The 24607-nt window shown below is 40.0% G+C and overlaps 2 protein-coding genes across 2 annotated transcripts in view; one reads left to right on the top strand and one right to left on the bottom strand.

Moving 5' to 3' along the window:
* The window catches only part of FAM228B (family with sequence similarity 228 member B), a 43641-nt gene extending 28658 nt beyond the window's left edge, over positions 1-14983 (bottom strand). The window contains exons 1-4 of the mRNA XM_063077746.1: positions 14882-14983; positions 9076-9144; positions 7684-7875; positions 6766-6846 (exon numbers count right to left, since the gene is read on the bottom strand). Coding sequence (XP_062933816.1) covers positions 6766-6846; positions 7684-7875; positions 9076-9144; positions 14882-14980 — 441 coding nt within the window. The 5' untranslated portion in view covers positions 14981-14983. The remainder of the gene's footprint in view (positions 1-6765; positions 6847-7683; positions 7876-9075; positions 9145-14881) is intronic.
* Positions 14984-16888: 1905 nt separating this feature from the next.
* Positions 16889-24051, top strand: PFN4 (profilin family member 4). Its single transcript, XM_063077611.1, has 4 exons — positions 16889-17005; positions 17574-17711; positions 19118-19223; positions 24023-24051. The coding sequence occupies exons 1-4, from the start codon at positions 16889-16891 to the stop codon at positions 24049-24051; spliced, it is 390 nt and encodes a 129-aa protein (XP_062933681.1).
* Positions 24052-24607: the final 556 nt, after the last annotated feature.

The raw sequence follows: 24607 nt of genomic DNA, 5'->3' as shown, positions 1-24607 counted from the left end.
GGGAAGACGGACAACAAAGTAACAACAACTCCATGTGCTACATAAATAGTAAAGGACGGAGATGGCAGTGGCTGCGGCGGTAGGCGCGGAGTAGCTGAGGTGGAAAAGGCGGCCACTGGGCCTTAGGCAGCCGGGAAACTTGTGGACCTTCCTCTTGCCATCTCTTAAGGGAGGACCGCTGCTGGTGGCCGGTCGTGGGGGCTGACCGCCACTTTGCCCTTGGCAGGAGAGGCTGCCTCATTTACAGGCAACAGCTTTGAAGTGAGGAGCAGGAAAAGAACTGTTTCTTAGCTGCAAAAGCGCATCTCTAAACAGGGAACACGGCGCCAGGGCTGCTGTGGATGCAGACAGGATCCCGGAGGCCGGGCCGCGCTGAAGGAGGCCAGCTGCCCTATTCATGATTCGAGGTTTCAGGCCGGCATAAAAGAAGATTCCTGGGAGCGCCCGAGCCGTGCTGCGGGACCGAGCGAGCAGCCTGAGGCAGCGGGAACCGAGAACGGGGAAGGCGACAAACCAGAGGCAGAGAGTGAGCGCCCGACCTGGCACAGCCCTGTGAGTGACCCCTGACCCGGCCCTGCGCGGGGGGGCTGACACCCACCTGGCTTCCGCCTGCATCACCGGGTCACTCACCGCCGCTGCCTCCATTTTCTCAGGTGTGGCAGCTCCGGCGGGGCTCAGCCAAGCCTCTCCTCCTCGCCCGGCTCGGCTCCTCACTGAGCCTTCCCACTTGCTTGCCCCGGCGCGGGGCTTCCCGGGGCCTGCGGGCCGGCCTCCCCTCCCACTCCCTCCGTGGTTCTCTGGTGGGGCTGGTGGCGTGGGGCGTCCCCGGCCAGCGTCGGGAGGGCAAGGAAGTACGGGCGGGACCGATTGTCACTCCACCACACTCTGGACTCCGGCCCCCAGTAAACTTCCTGTTACTGGGAGGCAGATACCATCTCTGCGGCCACCAGTTCAGAAAAACGCCTAACCAATTTCTGGTTAGGAATAGTGTGGTAGGAGAGTTCCCAAGTCCGCTTGAACCTGCCGGAGAGCTGGCTGCAGGCGGGCACCGGACTCAGTCGGTGCAGGGGGGATACAAAGGTGAACAGTGTGCGGCGGGCTCCTCCCCTGAGGAGCTCATGCTCTGGTGTGGGAGATAATACAAGTACACAAATAACTGCAATACCAGGAGGAAGGTGATAAGTCCTGAGAAAGATCTACACAGTGCTACAAAGGCACCCAGAGCGACCGGTCGTCTGTGCCTAGCAGAAACCTGGTAGACTTCCTGGGCGAGGCAGTGCCGAGCAGGGTCTTGAAGGCCCAGCTGATAGACGAGGGTTGCAGAAGACATGTCCCAGCCCAGCCCAGTGCGCACAGAGTGGGGAGAAGTCCAGCCAGGGAGGCGGAGACTTGACAGAAACCACACACCCCGTGGGGTCTCCACTGCACAATCCAACAGCACGGGCCAGAGCACATGGAACAGGGAGAAGTCCTGACGGGAAGTGAAAGCTCAGCAGTGATCACACACCCTGTGGTACGTGATCCAGCAGCCTAGCAGAGTCCAAGCTGACCAGAGAGGTGGCTCCCCGGAGAGGCCCAAGACCCGAGGCAACCATACACACAAGGCACCAGAGGCCAACTAAGCAGTCATGGAGGTAGCCATACCAAATTTGCAACCACAGCAACATCTTAGTTAGTCAATAGTCTCAAACTGGTGGACTGTGAAACCCCTGCCACAATGAATAAACATCAAAAAAAAGATACCAGAAATACAAAAAATCAAAAAAGTACACCACCAAAAGTTAATAAATCTCAAACTCTAGATCCTATAGAACAAGAAGCCCTTGAAATGACTGACAAGGAATTTCGAGTGATAATTCTAAGGAAACTGAATGAGTTACAAGAAAACTCAGCTAGACTTCAGCTAGATGAAATGAGGAAAAGTATACAGGACCTGAAAGAGGAAATGTACAAGGAAATCAATGTCCTGAAAAAAAATGTAGCAGAACTTGCTGAACTGAAGAAGTAATTCAGCGAAATAAAAAACACAACGGAGAGTTTAACCAGCAGGCTTGTCGAAGTTGAAGAGAGAACCTCTGAACTTGAAGATGGGCTGTTTGAAATAACACAAGCAGACAAAAAGAAAGAAAAAAGAATCAAAGACATTGAAGAAAATCTGAGAGAGATATCACACAACCTTAAGCGCTCAAATATCTGAGTCATGGGTATTCCAGAAGGGGAGGAAAACGGAGATTGCATTGAAAACATATTCAACAAAATAGTGGCAGAAAACTTCCCAGGTATAGGAAAAATCACAGATCTTCAGATCCAGGAAGCTCAACGATCTCCAAACGTATTCAACCCAAAAAGGCCTTCTCCAAGACATGTTATAGTCAAATTGGCAAAACTCAGAGACAAAGAGAGAATCTTAAAAGCTGCAAGAGAGAAGCGTCAAATCACCTATAAGGGAGCCCCAATCAGGCTAACATCAGACTTTTCATCACAAACCCTAAAAGCTAGAAAAGAATGGGATGATATATTCAAAATACTAACAGACAAAGATTGCCAGCCAAGAATACTCTACCCTGCAAGGCTATCCTTCCGAAATGAAGGGCAAATAGTATATTTCTCAGACAAACAAAAACTGTGGGAGTTCACTACCACACGACCACCCTTACAAGAAATCCTCAAGGGAGTACTGGGTTTGGTTCCTGAAAAATAACTACCACTGCCATAAAAACCCAAGAAAAATCAAAACCCACTAGTATAATAAAAATGGCATTCATGAAGAGAAAACAAACAAACAAAAACGCTATCTACAAGCTAAGGAACCAACAAACACAGAAACCAAACAGTAAATCAGAAAGCAAGGAACAAAAGACACCTAAGACAACCAAACAACCAATAAAATGCTAGGAATAAATCAACACCTTTCAATAACAACTCTTAATGTAAAAGGCTTAAATTCCCCAATCAAAAGACACAGACTGGCTGACTGGATCAAAAAGGAGGACCCAACTATATGCTGCCTTCAAGAGACGCACCTCACCCATAAAAATTCACATAGACTAAGAGTGAAAGGATAGAAAAAGATTTACCATGCAGGGCCGAGCCCGTGGCGCACTTGGTAGAGTGCTGCGCTGGCAGCGCGGCGACGCTCCCGCTGTGGGTTCGGATCCTATATAGGACTGACCGGTACACTCACTGGCTGAGTGCCGGTCACGAAAAAAAAAAAAAAAAAAAGACGACAAAAAAAAAAAAAAAAAAAAAGATTTACCATGCAAACAGAAAAGAAAAACGAGCTGGAGTAGCTATTCTTATATCTGACAAAATAGACTTTAAACTAAAAACCATAAAAAGAGACAATGAGGGACACTACTTAATGATAAAAGGACTGATCCATCAAGAAGACATAACAATCATAAATATGTACGCACCCAATGTTGGAGCACCCAGATTTATAAAACAAACTCTATTAGACCTAAAGAAGGAAATAGACACTAATACCATAATAGCAGGGGACCTGAACACCCCACTGTCAATATTAGACAGATCATCTAGGCAAAGAATCAGTAGAGAAACACAAGATCTAAACAATACTCTAGACCAATTGGAATTGGCAGATATCTACAGAACATTCCACCCAACAACCTCAGAATATTCATTCTTCTCATCAGCACATGGATCATTCTCCAGGATAGATCACATATTAGGTCACAAATCAAGTCTCAATAAATTCAAAAAAATTGGAATTATCCCATGTATTTTCTCAGACCACAATGGATTAAAACTAGAAATTAATAACAAATGAAACTCTGGAAACTATACAAACACATGGAAATTAAACAGCATTCTACTTAATGACACATGGGTCCAAGAAGAAATCAAGCAGGAAATCAAAATATTTATTGAAACTAATGAAAACAATGATACATCATACCAAAACCTGTGGGATACTGCAAAAGCAGTATTAAGGGGGAAATTTATTGCATTAAATGCTCACCTCAGAAGAATGGAAAGATGGCAAGTGAACAACCTAACACTTCACCTTAAAGAACTAGAAAAACAAGAACAATCCAAACCTAAAGTTAGCAGATGGAAAGAAATCATTAAGATCAGAGCAGAACTCAATGAAATTGAAACCAAAAAAACATTTCAAAAGATCAATGAATCAAAAAGTTGTTTTTTGAAAAGATAAATAAAATTGACAAACCATTAGTATGGCTAACTACAAAAAGAAGAGAGAAGACTCAAATAACAAAAATTAGAAATGAAAAAGGCGATATTACAACTGATTCATCTCAAATACAAGGAATCATTTGAGACTACTGTAAACAACTATACGCCAACAAATTTGAAAATCTGGAGGAAATGGATAAATTTCTGGACACACAAGCTCCCAAAACTGAACCATGAAGATGTAGAAAATAAAACTATGAACACTTCAGGAAATAGGACTGGACACAGACTTCATGAATACGACCCCAAAAGCACGGGCAACCAAAGGAAAAATAAACAAATGGGATTATATCAAACTAAAAAGCTTCTGCACAGCAAAAGAAACAATTAACAGAGTTAAAAGACAACCAACAGAGTGGGAGAAAATATTTGCAAAATATACATCTGACAAAGGATTAATATCCAGAATATATAAGGAACTCAAACAACTTTACAAGAAAAAAACAAGCAACCCGATTAAAAAATGGGCAAAAGAGCTAAGTAGGCATTTCTCTAAGGAATATATCCAAATGGCCAACAGACATATGAAAAAATGCTCAACATCACTCAGCATCCGGGAAATGCAAATCAAAACCACACTGAGATACCATCTAACCCCGGTTAGGATGGCTAAAATCCAAAAGTCTCTGAACGATAAATGCTGGCGAGGTTGTGGAGAAAAAGGAACTCTTATACATTGTTGGTGGGACTGCAAAATGGTGCAGCCTCAATGGAAAATGGTATGGAGGTTCCTCAAACAATTGCAGATAGATCTACCATACGACCCAGCTATCCCACTGTTGGGAATATACCCAGAGGAATGGAAATCATCAAGTCAAAGGTATACCTGTTCCCCAATGTTCATCGCAGCACTCTTTACAATAGCCAAGAGTTGGAACCAGCCCAAATGTCCATCATCAGATGAGTGGATACGGAAAATGTGGTACATCTACACAATGGAATACTACTCAGCTATAAAAACGAATGAAATACTGCCATTTGCAACAACATGGATGGACCTTGAGAGAATTATATTAAGTGAAACAAGTCAGGCACAGAAAGAGAAATACCACATGTTCTCACTTATTGGTGGGAGCTAAAAATTAATATATAAATTCACACACACACACACACAAACACACACACACACAAACCAGAGTGGGGGAAGAAGATATAACAACTACAATTACTTGAAGTTGATACGACAAGCAAACAGAAAGGACATTGTTGGGGGGGAGGGGGAGGGGGGAAGGGGAGGTTTTGCTGAAGGGGAAACAATAATCAATCACAATGTATATCGACAAAATTAAATTTAAAAAAAAATAGGAAAAAAAAATAAAAAAATTAAAAAATTAAAAAAAATAAAAAAAAAATAGGGACAATAGCACACACACACATATACCCCTAATTTTTAAAAAATAGAAAAGATCTTTGAATTCCAACGCAAATGCCAGCAGCTTAAAATGTCTATGATCCAAGGCAGTTTTTTGGGAGGGATTTATTTTGTTTAATATTATCCAATATTAGCAAAAGTATGGGAAAATGGACTCTCTGGTGGAAGTGTAAGTTTTATACAACCTATCTGGAGGACAATTTGGCAATAGGAGTCAAAATCATGAATACCCTTTAATTCAGCCATTCTACTTCTAGCAACTTACCGTAAGGAAAAAAATAAATATACAGCTACAGAGATTTCCATCATACTATCATTTAAAACAGCAATAGGCAAAAAACAATCTGGATGTTCAAAATGATGGTATGGCAAGATACAATATATGATTAAAAACACATCTGTGCTCTGCCATTTACAGCTGGGTGACTGACAAAAAAGCTATCTGTGCCTTACTTTCCTCATCTGTGAATTACATCACATCGTAGCAGTGAAGATGAAACGAAATGGGAAAAAAAGTCCTAATACTTGGTTAAGCCTTCAGTGCAAGGTAGCTGCTATTAATAAGAGAATATCATGCAACGATTAAACTTATATATATCTATTGACAAAGAAGCAAACCATAAACTGTTGAAGGCGGTAAAAAAGCACATTATAAAACCAATTGTATGAAATAATCCCACTATTGTAAAATAAAAATGTATATACAATGGTACTTCAAAAAGCTTGTGGAAAAATAGAATTAAAAGACAATATAAATCTTCCCAAGAATTTTTTGAAGACCTCTCATATATACATACATATAGAAAGAAGTCTAGAAGGATAAACAAAAAAATGTTAATGAGTTAGTTCTGGGTAGTGGAATTATGAGTGGTTTTTTATTTGAAAGTCAATTTTCTCATTAATCTAACGTGAAAATGTATTACTTTTGCAACAGATTTTAAAGTTTATGAAATTTTTAAACATTATTTATTAGCCAATTATTATACAATATTTTCAGATTTTACAGAGATTTAATTCACTTTGGCCTTTGGCTTTTCCTTTCAAAGATATGGAGATGGGAAGCTATAAAATGTAATTGCATTGTTAGTGAACCACTAAAGGACTACTCATACAGGAAGGCTGCTTAAAACAACCAAACACATAATACCAAAATTAAAATAATAAATCTATCATACCTTCAGAAAATTGGGGTCCTCTTTGCTCATATAAAAAGGATCATACTCTTTTGGATCATAGTGTTCTATAAAAACATTTCTCTATAGGAAGGAAATAAAACCACAAATAAGAACAAGTGGTGCACAATTAATTTTGAGCACATCAAGACTTGAGAGTCAAATACATAGTTCTGGGAAGGGGGAAGGAGGGTGGGATGGAGACAGACTGAACAAGGGGCATAAAGAATAATTTCGATTTGTAACAATATATATGCTAGTAATATTGATTTAATCAACATATCTCAATGGTGACCCCCCAAAATATGTGTAATCAATTTTGGTTCAATAAAAATTTTAAAATTAACGAATTAAAAAAATACATAGTTTCATTCCTATGCTTCAAAGTGGCATCGATGACAAATGCAAAAGAAAAGAGAAGACCAAATTTGAAATTAATTTATTCAAGTGATAAATATAGTAATGGAAGTAATCTACTTAAAATTTGTTAGATTTTAATAATGAGTATTGGAACACTAAAAGATTTGGGGATTTGTTTTTAAATGCTTACGAGTCAAACATTTCAGATCTTTTAAAAATGCCAGAAGAACAGAACTATTTTGGAGCTTTGCAAATAATCAAGTTCCACAACAAAGGAAAAATTGGGACCTAGAGTCTACATTTTTTAAATTGATAAAGAATATTAGTAATATGGGAAAAACAAAGGAAAATGGTCCTAATATACATGGTTAAAAACAGACCTAACCCTCTCCACTGTCCTTTCTACATGCCCTGAATTTAAGAATACTTTATAGTATATCAGAGTTTAGATTGTACATATATAGAGAGGGGAGGGGCAGGCTGTTTGGAAGATTATAAATGAATAAAAATAACCATAGTTTTTAAACCAACTGAAAAAAGTATCAAATGATCTCTTAGTACCTGTTTGTTTACATATTTTAAAAAACCATCTAATTCCTCTTGTCTCCTTTTTTCAATCTTCGTATGTGAACAAACTTTTTCTATAATTTTCTTCTGGAGAGGATCTGCCACATGGTCAACCCATCTTTTATATAATATCTCTTTTCTTCTTGTATTTAAGAAGTCATTATGTTTTAAATACTTATCTAGTTCCTAGTCAACAATGACAGAAAAGAAGAATATATTATCCTAAAGCTTTCTTGTTCTAAAATTTTCTAAAACTTAAACCTCATAAGTTCAAATTATTCCTAAGAATAACCCACAAAGGCATTCATTAATTCAGTCATTTATTTGGCTTCTACTATGTGACACACACTATTATGGAAACAAGAAATGCATGGGTAATTGAGACAACATGCCTGCTCTCCTTGGGGAGACAGACTAAAAACAACTCTACAAAACAATGGGAGGAGGGACAATATAACAAGGCATATGTGTATGTATGTGTATATATATACACATATACATGAGGAATCTTCAAAAAGTTCATGGAAACATTCATATTATCTTTTAATTCCACTTTTCTATGAATTTTTTGAAGTTACCTCATATACACATATATTTTATATATATTATACACACACACACACACACACACACACACACACACACACACACACACACACAGTAACTGAAGACATAGAGAAGAGAAAAAACATTTCCTAGAGTCTTGAAAGATTCCCAGTTTTGGTAATTCCTCAAAAAGTTAAACAGAATTACCACATGACCAGCAATTCCACTCCTAGGTATGTACCCAAAAGAATTAAAAACAGTGACTTAGATATTTGTACACCAATGTTCATTGCAGCATTATTCACAATAGCCAAAAGGTAGAAACAACCCAAGTGTTTATCAACAGATTAATGGATTCAGCCACAAAAAAGAATGAAGTTCTGATATATGCCACAACATGGACTAACCTCGAAAACAATATGCCAAAGTGAAATAAGCAAAACACAAATGAGCAAATATTGTAGAACTCCACATATATGAAATATCTTGAATACCAAAAAAACAAACCAACCAGTGTTATTCTTACCTATGTACACCTGAGTAATAATTAGTCAGTGTGTTCCCATAACAGAGCTTAAGGATTAGCTCACTCATGACGACTCTGTGAAAACCCCACTAAGAAGAAACATGCTGTATCTGTGAAGGAATCCCCACAAAGTATTGGAAGAGAGGAAATCCGTGAAAGCAATCAAAGAGACTCCTGTGGTTAATCCCAGTACTAATGAGTGTTTTCAATTCTATATTCTGTATTTTCTAAACTTTTTACAGGATGTACCATATCTAAAATGGAAAAACAAAATTTAATTTTTAATTGAGATACAATTTCTAGCCAATGCTTACCTTAATTAAATAATTTTCTCTATATAATATCGATTGAACAGCTGCATCAGTATCTTCTTTAGCTAAGGTCTAGAAGGACAGAATTAAACTTTGAAAACCAAATCTTGAAAAAATTAAATTATTAGTACTATCTGGATTCATTATATTTTAATGCGACAGACATATTCCTGAAAAGTTCTCTGTAAATCCAATTTTTATACTTCAAATCATATCAAGTGCTTTTTTAAGAGTATTTAAATCTTTCTGCCCTTGGCTACAGCTCATTCTAAGGCAAAAAATGACTAAGCACATGGACACTTTGAGTCCCAGAATGATCAAATGACTTGCCCAGAGAGAGTCACATGATACTTAGAAACCATCTTTTTTTCACATCTTATAAAATGCCTTCACCTTTATGGGTTAAAATAGATACAATCTGGCCTCTTGTTGGCCTCTTTTTGATGGATAAGGCCAACCTTGATTCTTACAGGACTACCTAAAAATATGTCAACAATCTCACTAAAAGCTTAGTGCCACCTAAGCCAAACTCTATACCTAGAAAAAATGTCACTGTATAAAATAATACAAGGTCTTAGAAACAGTTTTTATTCTATCTCCGGCCCTTTTTCCTGTTCTTCCATAATGAGTTCACCCACCAATTTTGTTTTTGAAAATTACTTAAACATAAGCTAAAATACAAGGGTACTTCTAAAAGTTCAAAGAAAAATTTGTAGTCATTATATTGCTATTTTTCCATGAACTTTTTGAAGCAGCCTCATAAAAAGACTGTAGATTAGAAAAAATTTTTTAAATGAGTTATATTTTTATCCATAAACTTACAACTGTACAGTAAATGTAAAATTTTATAATAAAACAGGTAGTTGGATCTTCTCAAAAATGAAAGAAAGCTCTTATTGAAATAAAAGAAACTTTATCTTAAAGTCTTCTTACATTCATTTAATTAATTTTTATAGACAACTTATAAATTACCTGAGAGACTGAAACAACTTTTCTCAGACAGCAGGGACATAAATATAATTGGAATAAAATCATTTACCATTAGTGAAGACTCTATTACTATAAAATCAATATTAATAATAAATATTAATTTTATATACATGTCACATTTTCAGATTTTATTTATTTATTTATTTTTTTATTTATTTTATTTTTTTTTTTTTTGTCCTTTTCATGACCGGCACTCAGCCAGTGAATGCACCGGCCAGTCCTATATAGGATCCAACCCGCGGCGGGAGCGTTGCAGCGCTCCCAGCGCCGCACTCTACCAAGTGCGCCACGGGCTCGGCCCACATTTTCAGATTTTAAAGCAACACAATCTTTAGAAAATAGTTCAAACAGGGCCAGCCCGTGGCTCACTCGGGAGAGTGTGGTGCTGATAACACCAAGGCCACGGGTTCGGATCCCATATAGGGATGGCCGGTTAGCTCACTGGCTGAGCGTGGTGCTGACAACACCAAGTCAAGGGTCAAACAACACTAACTTTTCCATTTTTATAACAAATTTTCTACAATTATATACCTCCCAGAAAATACAAGAGGTTGATTCCTAGCAAAGAATTATCTTTAAAATCCTCCCATTACTGAAAAATAAAATATGCCCAAATTGTTAGTGGAAGTAGTTGTCTTCAGTTCCATACTCTTATTTCTAGAACACATAAGTAAAATGTCATAATCTCAAAACTATCCTCCCCATTAACACTCAAGGAAGTTAAGGCTCATAGGAGTTAATCAGCAACTAGAAGCCTAGAAAATCCAGAGCTGAACCAGAATTTAAACTCAAAAGTATCTAATTCCAAATTCCTTTTCTTTGTTCTTTTTTGCCTAATACAGTTGCTATTCCTGGCAAGTCTGATGTTCTCAACGAAGATGTATACTGAATTAATATTCTAGACAAAAATATAAAAAACAACAATCTGAAGACACTGGAGAGTGATCAAAAGCAGAAAGAAACTGGAGGATAGTTAACACTTGGAAAAAGAGGAAATCATTGGATTAATTTTCAGTTTTTCATGGACTTTTGCCTGAGAACAGGCCTAGTCAGAGCTAAAGGAGATTGCTAAAACTCAATTAGAAATAGTCAGTCTTATGGGTTCAGAATTAGAAGACAGAGTTCAGGGCAATCATGGGAGTTGGGAGGTGAGAGAGAGAGAAAAAAAAAAAAAAAATACCTGAAAGGAGAAGGCCATAAAAGGGATACCACAAATTCTGCAAATGAACTCTGACCAAATCTCTGGCAGATTCTTGAACTGTGTATGCACAAGGCAGATTCCATGCAGCCCAGCTAAAGCTAAAAAAGACTAACCAGTATTTCACCTGCTTCCAACTGCAGAAGAAACTAAGTTTGGAGTTTGAGTTCAGCCAAGTTAACTGCCTACTAAAACAAAACCTCAATATTCTTCAGCAAACCAGGCACACTGCTACCACTGCCCTGAGGCCCCACCAGGGTCCTGAGGCATAGAGCTGGAGGAAGCCAAATCCAGCCACAACCAGGTAAAGAGCACCCCCAAAACACCATTTCCATACAGGCAGCCCACTATAGCCACTGCAATTGCCACAGCTGCCATAAAAGCAGCTACTCACTATAGCAGTAGTCACAGCCACCATGCTGATGGCACACCAGATCCGCAAGTGCTTTGACACAAAGAGAGTCATCAGCAGAGACCAAAAAAAAAAAAAAAAAAAAAAGAAGAGGTCCTCTCTCTCCACAAAGCACACTCCAGAGTAACAGAAGAAGCATCTACGATACAATAATTGTGGGGGACCTGAACACACCTTTCTCAGTACTGGACAGATCATTTAGGCAACAAATCAACAGAGAAATAGTTAATCTATCAGAAAGAGAGAACAAATCTATGGTTATTAGAGGGGGAAGAAGGAGTGGATGGAGAGAGATTGGATAAGAAGCATAAAGAATAAGTATGATTTGTAATAATGAATACGCTAACAAAAAAAATAATAACAAATTTTCTTCAGCAGAACACAACAGAATCCAGACCCTTTACCATGTATCATTCATAATGTCCAACACATAATCTAGAATTACTATACACACGGGAAACAGAAAACTGTCCCATACTTAAGAAAAAGACAATCATGAAAATAAAAAATCAAAAACAAATTTAAAAAATGCAATCAATGGAGACCAACTCTGAAATGGCCTACATGTTGGAATTAGAAGACAAGGATTTTAGGACAGCTATAGCTATGCTTAAGAAGTGAAAGGAAAATATTCTCACAATTAAATAGAAGATCTCAGCAGAGAAACAGAAACTGTAAAAAAGAACCAAGTGGAAAAATACAGTTCTTAAATTTTAAAAACAAACCTCAGTGGGTTTAACAGCAGATTGGAGATGATATAAGAAGAGTCAGTGAATTTGAATAAAACACATCATTAGAAATTATCTGGTGCTGTCCAGATAGCTCAGCTAGTTAAGAGCAGCCGTGTAACACCAAGGTCAAGGGTTTGGATCCCCATACCAACCAGCCACCAGAAAAAAAAGAAAGAAAGAAATTATCCAATCTGGAAAAAAGAGAAAAAAGATTGGAAAATAATGAACAGAGCTACAGTGACCTATGAGACAATATCAAAAGATTCAATGAATCGGTAATTAGAGTTGCAGAAGTGAGGAATAAAAGAATGGAGTGGGAAAAAAACTGAAGAACAGTTGGATGAGAATAGATAGAGTAACAGGGAACAGATTTATCTTCCCACCTGAAAAAATGAAAAAAGAAATTAAACTAATGAAACAATAGTTTTCAAAATATCAGATATCAGGCAATGAAGGGAAGTGGCCCCTGAAAAACGAAAACCAAAAAACAAACAGTCCAACTGTCTCCCTGAACTGAGGAGGGGTGCTGGGAGTCTAGGGAATCCAGGGCAGTTAGATATCACAGAGTAGAGTACAATAGAGAGGAGAGCTACAACAGCGAAAGAGCTCTGAAAATCTGCAGAGGGTCCCCCTTGAATCTTCTGCTGAATGCTAAACATTATACGTATGTGGGAAAACTATCCAAAGAAACACTGTGCAAAGAAACACCTGAAAGGATCAGGGGAGCAATCTTTAGAGGTCATACAGCCCTGGGAAGGTTCCCCTCAACACCAGCCAGAGTGAAAACCGCCATTGTTCACAGAATATAGAGCTGAGTACTTGGAGGGGTATTGTATCAGCACTGGAACAAAATTGGTCCTACAGTAGATGCTGCTATGGTCCTGCAGTTCAATGAACTCCAAGCAGTGGAGAAATTAGATCCCGCACACATTGCTGATGAGAACGTAAAATGGTATATCTGCTGTGGGGAAGTAGTTTGGCAGTTCCTCCAAAAGTTAAACATACAGTGACCATATGACCCAGAAATTCCACTCATTGATTATAGAGAACTGAAAACATATATTCACACAAAAACTTGTACACAAATGTTCATAGCAGCATTATTCTTTATAGAAAAAAACAAGAAACAACTCAAATGTCCATCCACTGATGAATAGATAAACAAAATGTGGTACCCATACAATGGAATATTATTTAGCCATTAAAAGGGAGAAGTACTGATCACACTACAGCACGGATGAACCTCGAAAACATCATACTAAGTCAAAGAAGTCAGTCACAAAGGACCATATACTGTATGATTCCATTTGCACAAAATGTCCAGAATAGGCAAATCCATAGGGACAGAAAGTAGATTAGTGTTGCCAGTGGCCAGGGTGAGAGGGGAATGGAGAGTGACTGCTAAAGGGTGCAAAGCTTCTTTCTGTGGTGATGAAAATGTTCTGGAATTAGATAATGGTCACAATTGTGCAACCTTCTAAATATACTAAAAAACACTGAATTGTACACTTGAACATAGTGAAGTTTATAGTATATGAATTGTATCTCAACAATAAAAGTCAGCAATAAAAAAACAAACAACTCAATTTTAAAAATTGGCAAAAGAGAGGAAGGAAGGAAGGGAGAAGGAAGGAAGGAAGGAAGGAGAAAGGGAAAAAAAGACAGAAAATACACGGGCAAAAGACATGAACAAACACTGCACCAAAGAATATTTATAAATGGAAAGTAAGACTTGAAAAGATGCTTAACATCAATAGTCATTAGGAAAATGCAAATTAAAAGCACAATGAGGTACCACTATACATCTTTCAGAATTTCTCAAATTAAAAAGACTATACAAAAAAGAAAAAAAAAAGACCATATCACATGTTGGCTAGAACATTAAACAACTGGGACTCTCATACCCTGCTAGTCAGAATGTAAAATAAGCCAATGGCTTTAGAAAAGTTTGGCAGCTTCATAAAGTTAAATTCATTTACCATATGACCCAGCCGTTCCCCTGGGGAGTCGAGGCGGGGAGGGAGTGATTACAAAGGGACGCGATGATGAGACAACTTTGGGAGTATTGAATATGTTCATTGTCTTGATTGTGTGATGGTTTCCTGTATGTATACGTATGTCAAAACTTAAACTGTACACTTTAAATATATGCAGTTATATATCAATATACCTTTTAAAAGCTTTTTAGAAAAAAAGAAATTACAATCTAAAAACAATACAACGTGTCAAAATTCGGGTGAAGCAGCTAAAGCAGTGCTTGAAGAGAAACGTACAGCTTCGTTGTATTAGAAAAGGTATATAATTAATGACCTATGATTCCACCTTAAGAAGCTAGAAAATGAACAGCAAAGTAAATACAAAGTTAGGACAGCGAAGGGAATAATAAAAAGAACGAAACAGAAAAGAATAACACATTTAGCACAAGCCACTTTTCACTGCAGCTACCGAAGCAAACCCCAAAGTGCCATGCTATTATACCTCCATAAAAGAGAGCGTCCGTGGTTCCAACCATTCTTTCGAGCTCCTGAGCTTGGGAAGCGGGCCAGTTATCAGATCATCACTGTCTACGTCTTTCATTGTGGTCACAAGTAACAAAGCCCTTAGAAAAACTAAAAATTTGTTTATTTAATAATGAAAATTCACAATCATCTTATTTTCTCTTCTGTTAATAATCAGTACGTGTGACCTTGAATGGACATGAAATGGATTTTGGACATTAGCCATCCACACTTTCCCTAACAAGAGGCCTTTACCAGAGGCTCCTGATGACGTCTTCAGCGCCAGCCTCCTCTAAGCAGGGGAAATTCTCTTTGAACAAACTCCTTGGAATGGCGTCCCACCTCCTACGCGGTGTCCCATTCGGGCCACTGTGGCAGTTTCAGCCTGGCCTCTAGGAGCCCCATTTGCAGCACTTTCCTGAGTTGCAACTTTCTGTGTACTGAAGCCCAGGCTGAGCTGCTTAGAGAAAGAAAGGAGGGGCTTCGGTGAAAATGTGGAGTCTTCAAGTTCCGAGAGGCCCCACGCGCCCCCGGAGCCTGCATCTGAGGAGAAGCGGCCACTGGCGTCTGCAGACCCACAGCACTCGCTCCCCGGCCTGTCCCCACCGCCCCGCGAGCAGGCTGCGGGCGGCCGCCACCCCCACTCCCACCCCCAGCCCCCGGCCTCTCGCGCGGAGACGGCGCGCGGGGACCGCCCCGGCCTGGCAGGGCGGCTGCCGGCCACGACAGGCACCTCAGCTCCCCTCCCACGGCCGGCAGGGCTGGGCTCTTCCGCGCCACGCAGGGGCCCAGCCCGACGGCCCAAGGCCCGGGAGTCGTCCGGATGAGGCGGAAAGTGAGTCCTCCCGGTCCTGCAGCCTCCGCGTGAGGCCGCGGCTTCGGAATGTGCGAGTGTTCGCGTCGAATGTCGCCGGAACGCGGCCCCTCCGCCGCGGAAGAAGACAAGGAGTCCACGCGGACGACGCCGAGGCGGGAGGAGGACTGCGGCCGCGCAGCGGTGGTCGTGGGTCGGCCGTGCTTTGCCAAGCGGCTGTGGTCCCCGCTTCTCGGTGACGAGGGCTGTCACAGCCAGTCCCGCCGCCGCTTTCCCCTGCGTCCGTTGACTGGCGGGTCCTCGGCACTCCCGCCCCGAGTGGGGTGGCGTCCCGTCCCCAAGTCCTCGGTGTCGGGTGCGTCTCCCCAGCCCACAGGACTGGAAGTTAACCGCACCCACCGCCCCTCCGCGGTCCCAGTCCTGTCCCCCGAGCGAGCCAATCCACGGGGAGACAGTGGCGGGAAAGGGGCGCCGGCCCTGCAGTGTCCCCCGAGAGGACACGTGTTTGTGGCGGTTGTCCTGAGGAGGACGGTCCAGGAAGACTTGGGCACTTGTGCGGAAAATGTTGGATTAAGTGCCCTACAGGGGTTTGTAGTCCCCTGGGGTGCTCATCAGTGTCCAGAGTTGGCGTCGATGCTGGTCAGCGGGAAGGGAATGTGAGGAACGGTGACCAGCGTACTCATGTGGTCTCGTTTACTGAGCTCAGTGGTTCGCCTTCCCGGCTAGTCTTTATTTTTTGGCTGGTTGGTTTGCTTGTTTTTAAATCCCAGATGATTCTGATTCTACCATTGACATAGCTAGAAAAGTATGACACTGATTTTCCAGACCCAACTTCATAATCCACTCTGTGCACCGCGAATTCTCTGTGATTCTGGTTTCCTCTTTGAGTATTAGTGGACACGAGATGATGGGCCGCCCGTTTCCACTCATCTTTTCAAAGTGCACCTGCTGATATTGACTTAAGTGTCTTTGGGACATTTGTATTCTCATGCCTTTTAAAAGCTAGCTAGAGGCTGGCCGGTTAGATCCTTAGGTTAGAGCACGGTGTTATCAAACCACGGTTAAGGGTTCGGGTCCCCACTCCCGCCAGCCACCAAAAACAAAAACAAAAAAATAAAAGCTAACCAGAGCGGGTGTTTTCAACTGTGGTTCCCGTTTCAGAACTGAGGGAGCATGAGCCATCTGCACAACTTACTGTTAGATACCCTCCTGGGAACGAAGCACGTGGACGGCGCAGCGCTGATCAAACTTCAGGAGCGGAGCCTGTGTGTAACATCACCAGGATTCAGTGTAAGAAAAAAAGGTTGGGGCATAAGACTTAAACTTTTTCTTAAAGAGCCATAGAAAATACTTTAGGTTTCCGGGCCATACGATCTATGTCAGAACCACCTAACTCTGCAGTTGTAATGGAAAAGCAGACATAGATAATATATAAAACAATGGATGTGACTATGTTCCAATAAAACTTTATTTATGGACACTGTAAGTTGAATATCATATAGTTCTCACGTGTCACAAAGTATTATTCTTTTTTTTTTTTTTAAGATGACCGGTAAGGGGATCTCAACCCTTGGCTTGGTGTTGTCAGCACCACGCTCAGCCTGTGAGCGAACCGGCCATCCCTATATAGGATCTGAACTCATGGCCTTGGTGTTATCAGCACCGCACTCTCCTGAGTGATCCACAAAACAAGCTGGCCCAAAAGTATTATTCATTTTTTGATTTTTTTTCTCCAACCATTTAAAAATGTGAAAATCATTCTTAGCTTGCAGGCCATAAAAAACTGGCAGTGGGCCAAATTTGGCTGGCCACTAGTCATAGTTTGCCAACTCCTGGTCTAAATATTTAACCTTTCCAGGTAATGCCCAGTGATGTCCGAACACTTGTGAATGGATTTGCCAAGAACCCTTTGCAAGCCCGAAGAGAAGGATTGTATTTCAAGGAAAAGGTTTATAAATGTGTCCGGGCAGATGAACATTCTCTTTATGCTAAGAATGTGAGTGTTCAAGATTTGAAGAAAGCTGGGTAAAAAACCTTAAGAAAAGAATTTTATTTCAATTTTCTTTTTCACTCCTCATCCTCTCTGCGAAACAGAGTAAGCCCTTTACTGCGTTGAGGCATTGTCTGAAACAGCCACAAAGTCATTTGTGAAAGATAGTACTATCAGAGAGCCTGGTTTTGAGAAACATTCATTCCAGAATCTATCAACTGAACATTGCCTGAACTACCCACTACAGTCCATCCTTCATATTCTACATCCTCCTCCTTAAAAAAAATAAAGCAATGTCACTCCTGTGCTTAAAGCCTCTCTTGGCTCTTTGTTGTCTGTAAGGAATTAAGGAGGTGAAATTCACATTCACTGTATGCCTTATATTATGGTGTAGTGGATTGAATCATGTCCCCCCAAAACTCCCTGAAACTTGAATGTGTCCCCCAAGTGTTATGTATTAGAAATTAGCACCCACTGTGACTGTGAAGAGGGTGGGAAATCCTATTATGGTAATTGAAAGGTGGAGCCTTAAAGAGGTGATTGGATTGTAGGACCCATTCAGTAGTGAATGGATTAAAAATGGTGGTCAGGGGCATGGTTCTGAGGGCTTTGAAAGAAGGGGAGAGTCTGTCTGTCTTTCTCGCTCTCTGCTCTCTCTGCTTCCACCATCTTGCAATGTGAGACCCCTGGGTCACTGTTGCCACCACCATGGACTTTGGACTTCCCAGCCTCAGAAACTGTAAGCAATAAATTTTGTTTTCTTTAGAAATTACCCAGTCTAGGGCCGAGCCCGTGGCGCACTTGGTAGAGTGCTGCGCTGGGAGCGCGGCGACGCTCCCGCCGCGGGTTGGGATCCTATATAGGACTGACCGGTGCACTCACGGCTGAGTTCCGGTCACGAAAAAACGACAAAAAAAAAAAAAAGAAAAGAAAAGAAATTACCCAGTCTCAGGTATTCTGTTATAGCCACGCAAAACAGACTAATACATGGTTAGGCACACTTCACCCACATTATAAACTAAATAGCCTCATTTTACCGATGAAGAAATAGATTTAACAAGGTTAAATAACTCTTCCATAGTCATGCAGCAGAAAATGAAGATGCTGGGATTCAAGCTCAGAACCATCCAATTCCAAAATGTATACTGTTCCATTATATTAGTTGTTCCCATTGAGATAAGGGTATGTTACGATTAATTAGGGAACTGTTTCAAAATACATATGCTGTTATTACGACAGTCTGAAACTTTTTGAGAAAAGACAGCTAAATTAGTGGAAAAGAATGGAAGTCCAGAAACAAATATTTGAATATATGGAAGTCAGAAATGGTGAGAAATGTGCCTGGAGCGTAACTGTGGCTGGTCCTGTGATTAGGACCAAGAGCAAGGCATTCTATTTTATTCTTCATGCAGGAAAACACTGGTGTGGTTGTTGTGAAGACCCGTCTGTATCTTCTGGTGGCAACTTACACTGAGGGCATGTATCCTAGTATCTGTGTGGAAGCCACAGAGAAGCTGGGTAAGTTTGCCTCCCAATGCCTGTATTAGTAGGTTCATCTGACTCCAAGTGACAGAGACCCAACTCAAACCAGCTAGGGCAGAAAGTAGGAAGTTATTGGAAGGAAACCAGGGTTACTTCCATAACCACTGGAAGGACAGGGTGCAGCGAGCTACAGGGAAAGTGGATCCTGGGGACTGAAACACGGCTAGGATTCTGTCTTATCTCTGCTTCTAAGTGAGTCAGCTTTGTTCTGTCCCATTGCAAACTGCTTCCTGGCTTTCTTTTCCTGGCTGGTCTCATGGCCAAGCCTCTCATCCTACCCCTTAATTTCTCTTAGGCCCCTAATGTGACAAGTCTTGGGTCATATGGTTTACCCCTGCGTCAGTCAGCTGTTTATGAAGAGTGGGGTAGGGGAGCAGGGAGGCAGCAGGGTAAAAAGACAGAGATGTAGCTGCTGGGGGCCCACCCTATACAAGGGGACATTTTACAGAAAAAGAAGTTACCGTGAGCCAGTCAGCCACCGTGTTGGTGTATACTGCATTCCCCTACCATGTCTACACGTTTTTCAATGAAGATTTAATAGAGAACTAACTGGGAAATTATATCTCTGAGAGTTGAGCTTAATAAACGGTAAATTGTGGGGGCCGGACTGTGGCTTACTCGGGAGAGTGTGGTGCTGATAACACCAAGGCCATAGCTTCGGATCCCTATATAGGGATGGCCACTTAGCTCACTTGGGAGAGTGTGGTGCTGACAACCCCAAGGCCAAGGGTTCGGATCCCTATATAGGGATGGTTGGTTAGCTCACTTGGGAGAGCGTGGTGCTGACAGCACCAAGTCAAGGGTTACCGGTCATCTTTTTAATTAATTGATTAATTAATGGTAAATTGTGTTTGTGTTTAGATTTTTTAATCTAAATTTAAATTTCTAAAAAAATATTATTTGGAGTTGCTTAAACACATCTTTGAAGCCTCTGGTAAGGAAAATAGCTGTCTATTCATTCTTTCAACAAGTACTTAGTGGCCTGCACTATCCTAGCTAAACTAGGGAATCAAAGTTGGTTAAGATATAGTCTTATCCTGTACCAGCCAGCCATACCCACACACGCACACACACAAATATATACATAGTCTCTGCCTTCCATGCATTTACATATGCTGTCCTATCTGCCTGAAATATTTTCCCATTCTGTCCCTGCCTCCTCACATCTGGTTGGCTAATTCATAATTATCATTGAAGACCCAGGTCGATTCTGGGCTTCTCTCACACTGTACTATGTATTTTAAGCATACATTTATTCTTTTCCCCATCAGAATTCTTTGTTTATATAGATTGTGAACCCCCTCCCTGCAAGGCAAGTATTTTGTCTTAATCATTGTCCCACCTAACATAGTGCCTGTTGCTAAGTAAGCAATTAATACGTGTTTGATGATCAAATAAATGAATGACTTCTGCCTAGCAGAGTCAGGGAATGCTCCAGAGAACTGAATTTGAAAGCCTTGACTGAGAAATTAAGTACACACACAAATGTGTACAGACCTTCCCACATGTCATAAATAGTTCTCTGGAGGGGATTCTCATAAACCATGCTACATGGCTGGCAATGAGGTATTCTGGGCGCAAATAAGACTAAGCCTAGGCAAGACAAAACTTAGGAAACACCAAATAGCAAGAGTGAAGTCCAACCAGGGACAGACAAGCTATTACAACCACCAAGGACCCTTTCTGGACAGGTGTCAGGATTTGAGTGAGGGACATTCAGTTTCAGTAGATTAGGGTAGGAGCAGAAGACAGACTAGAGACATACAGAACTGGGCTAATTTTTCAATTAAAGTAACTAGAAAATGAGGATAGGAAGATGGGCAATTAGACTGTCAAGAAGTCAGGCTCCATCCTATCAGCTAGGGCCCAGGGCTAATACCCCAACCAGAGAAGTTAACCTGACCACTGTAGTGTAGGTTCTGTGGCTGACACTGAAGGTTGGTATTCTTGCATAGGGCCACAAAAGACTCCAAAGAATGTGTACTCGTTAGATGGCTAGACATCATGCCAATAAGATCCCACTGCTTTGGGAAGGAAAAGGTTATCTTGGAAGTGGTTGGATGCTCATGAGGGATTGGCAAGGCTGATACGCACTCAGGAGCCAGATGTATCATTACTTACTTTTCTTTCCTTCACTTCTTATTCTTTTAATTATGTTTTTTCTATTGAAAAATTATACATGATCACTGTAGAAAATTTGAGAATTAAAGAATTATGACCATTTAAAATTTTAATTCTAAAAGATTCTAGGAGTATGCCACTTATTAATTAAAGAAAACCTTTAGGGAACTTTGAACAGTCCTGTTATAGATTATAAACAGTCCTCAATATGATCAACTCTTTGTCCTAACAGTTCCATTTAAGAGAATTTGCCTAGAGATAATCAAAGTTAGGCATATAATTTAATCTGCATGAATGTTTTTCAGAATGTTATTCATAATAAAGCATTTGTTATATGTGTGTATATATGTTATATATATATCCACTACTAAATAATTAAGTAGGTTAATTTTGATACATTGTCTGTCACGATAGTACACTAAACAGCATATTGAAGAGAAATATACAAGGGTACTTCAAAAATTTCATAAGAAGATTTGTGTTATCTTTTAATTCTATTTTTCCATATTATATTCCAATTATGAAATAAAACTATTGTATTTGTTAAAAGCTGGAAATATAAACATGTATAATAAGATATTAATAGCAGTAAAAAAATGAAAAATAAAATCTTTAAACAGTATTTGGTAAAGGAGTCTAAGATACTTCTCTAACACAAATTAATCAGGCTTGTTTTTAAAACATATATTAATGAGTCTCATACATGAGTAAAATATTAATATCTTTAATTCTTGGTCCTCAGTTTTAAAAAAGAAAGAAACTTAAGAACATTTTGTGACTTGTTTTTAGTACTATTATTGAATTATCAGATGTAGAGGATTCATAAAGCAAATGTACCTCACAGGGCCTGGTTTTCCAAAGCCTTGCAGTTTCAAATATTGACCTTGCAAAGGACAGGAAACTTCCCTCAGGGCATTGAGTCTCTTGCAAAATAAGAATCGTTACACAGCAAGGCTGCTGGTTCTAAGACAGACAAGTTACTAATTGATATGTAAAGTTACTAAAAAGCTGCTAGAGGGAAAAGGAATGTCTGCTAAATCAGGCCTTTGTTACTGGATCACTTAATTGCCTAATGTCAACTGACTTGTTTTTACTGAATGTTACCAGCTTCTATTGTAAAACTTGTTAAACTGTACTTAGCAAAACTCCACCTATGTCTCTTCCTGTAACTTCTTGGCCTGGAGAATAAATGCAGGAAGAGAACCCCAATTCGTGGTTAATTTCCCAAATGGAAGAATGACTCCTCGTGCTTGAGGAAGTTTTGGAATATTAACCCCTTTCCGGGGCTTCTCACTGCTCAAAACAGATGGGCTTTGAGTAATCTTTGGTGGCTCAGTCACCCAGGGGAAAAGGGGTGACAAATCCGTGGGAGGCAAAGCAACAATCAGAGAACTATAATTTTTTCTAAAAATTTCTTGTGACCTCTCTGTAAACTAAAGTTGGGGGATAGACTTAATTCTCAGAAGCCAACCTAGTTTCCTAGTTCCTTCATCTAAGAGTTGCCTCACTCTAAAACTGAATCCATATGCTAAAGAACTGGACTCTGGATAAACAAGAAAAAAACAAATCGAAAAGAAAAAGTAAATAAAACATAAAAAAAGGTTAAAAATTTTTTTAAACTGGGCTTTGTCTCCTGATAGACATAGATATGGATAGAAATAGATATTTCATGGTTTTGATATTTTGTTTATTCTCATGAGAATTCCTAGGACTTTATTGCCAAATCTGTAACATACATCAATTGGAATGTATAATTTATTTTGTAGAACTTGTCTCGCAGTTCAATTTTCAGGAGTATACTTCTTTTGTCTCTTAATCCCTTCCTATTTTCCCACCTTTCCATCTGTTAGGATTGCAATAGAGGAAGGCAAGTTAAATAATATCCAGCACTCAATTTAAGAACAAGAGTAGAATTTTTGATGAGCGAAGCATCAGTTTTCAAAGTTTTATTATTATATTATTATTATTATTAATAGCTTTTATTAAAATGAAGCACTGTAATCAGTTGAGTTTTTTTCGTAAAATGCCTTATAAGTTTACAATGCTGTTTTTGTTTGTTATTTTCTGGGCATTTTTTGTAAAATATATAATCAGATCTGAGTCATAGAATGCACACAGGAGAGGAGAGCAGAGGGTTCATTTGTTCCCCTTAATCCTGTGTCATCCTGTTCCTTTTGCCCACCCGTATGCATCCTTCGTCCTCTCTTTGCATGGGGAACCAATTCATACTCCAGGCTCAAATCTCTCTATTGTGGCAATTATTATTGTGAAATATAATTGATATTTGTGGGCCGAGCCCGTGGCGCACTCGGGAGAGTGCAGCGCTTGGGAGTGCAGCAACGCTCCCACCGCGGGTTCGGATCCTATATAGGAATGACCAGTGCACTCACTGGCTAAGTGCCGGTCACGAAAAAGACAAAAAAAAAAAAAAAAAAAAAGAAATAATTGATATTTGTATATATCTATCTCCTCTACTAGGCAATGAACTCCATGAGGGCAGGGACTGTTATAACTATACAGCCATCCTTGTATCTCCGGTACCTAGCAGTGGTAATCACCCTACAATGCTCGTGGAATAGTAAATGAATGAATAAATCATATTGTAGTGATCATATACTGCTGAAAAATAATAACCATGTTGTGTTTTCTTTCAGGAGAATATCTAAGAAAAAAAGGAAGTTAAGTCATCAGAGGACTATGAAAGACAACTTTATTATTTTAAAGGAAAACTATAGATTCTAAAGAAAAAATAATACCTTATTTTGCAGTTGGAAAACATTAGGCAGATGATACTAAAAAAGAAGAATCAGTTAAGGAAGCAATTTTTCTTTCTTTCTTTCTTTCTTTTTTTTCAAATAAAGATGACCGGTAAGGAGATCTTTACCCTTGACTTGGTGTTGTTAGCACCATGCTCTCCCACGTGAGCCACAGGCCAGCCTGTTTTTCTTTTCTTTTTTTTTTGGTAGCTGGCCAGTACTGGGAGGGAGCAATTTTTCTTATTCCAAGAGATCATCTTCTTTAATTGGAATTACTTGATCAACTTGTTCTCCTTTTCAAGTGCTGGTCATTGGTGTGGGATGTGAGAGAACTGATAGTTTCACAGGACATATCTGTTGGGAGACTGCCCTTTGGGAGGGTCCTGTAGTCCTACACATCTTGCTAGGTGTGCCAAGAATGCAAGGCCCTAACCACTCATTATCCAGGCCATTTCTCAAGGTCATGTTGAAGCAAGCAACCAT

The sequence above is a fragment of the Cynocephalus volans genome, chromosome 14, assembly GCF_027409185.1.
Source record: "Cynocephalus volans isolate mCynVol1 chromosome 14, mCynVol1.pri, whole genome shotgun sequence".
Lineage (NCBI taxonomy): Eukaryota > Metazoa > Chordata > Mammalia > Dermoptera > Cynocephalidae > Cynocephalus > Cynocephalus volans.
Note: the sequence above shows the minus strand (reverse complement) of the source record. Positions and strands in the feature narration are given on the sequence as shown.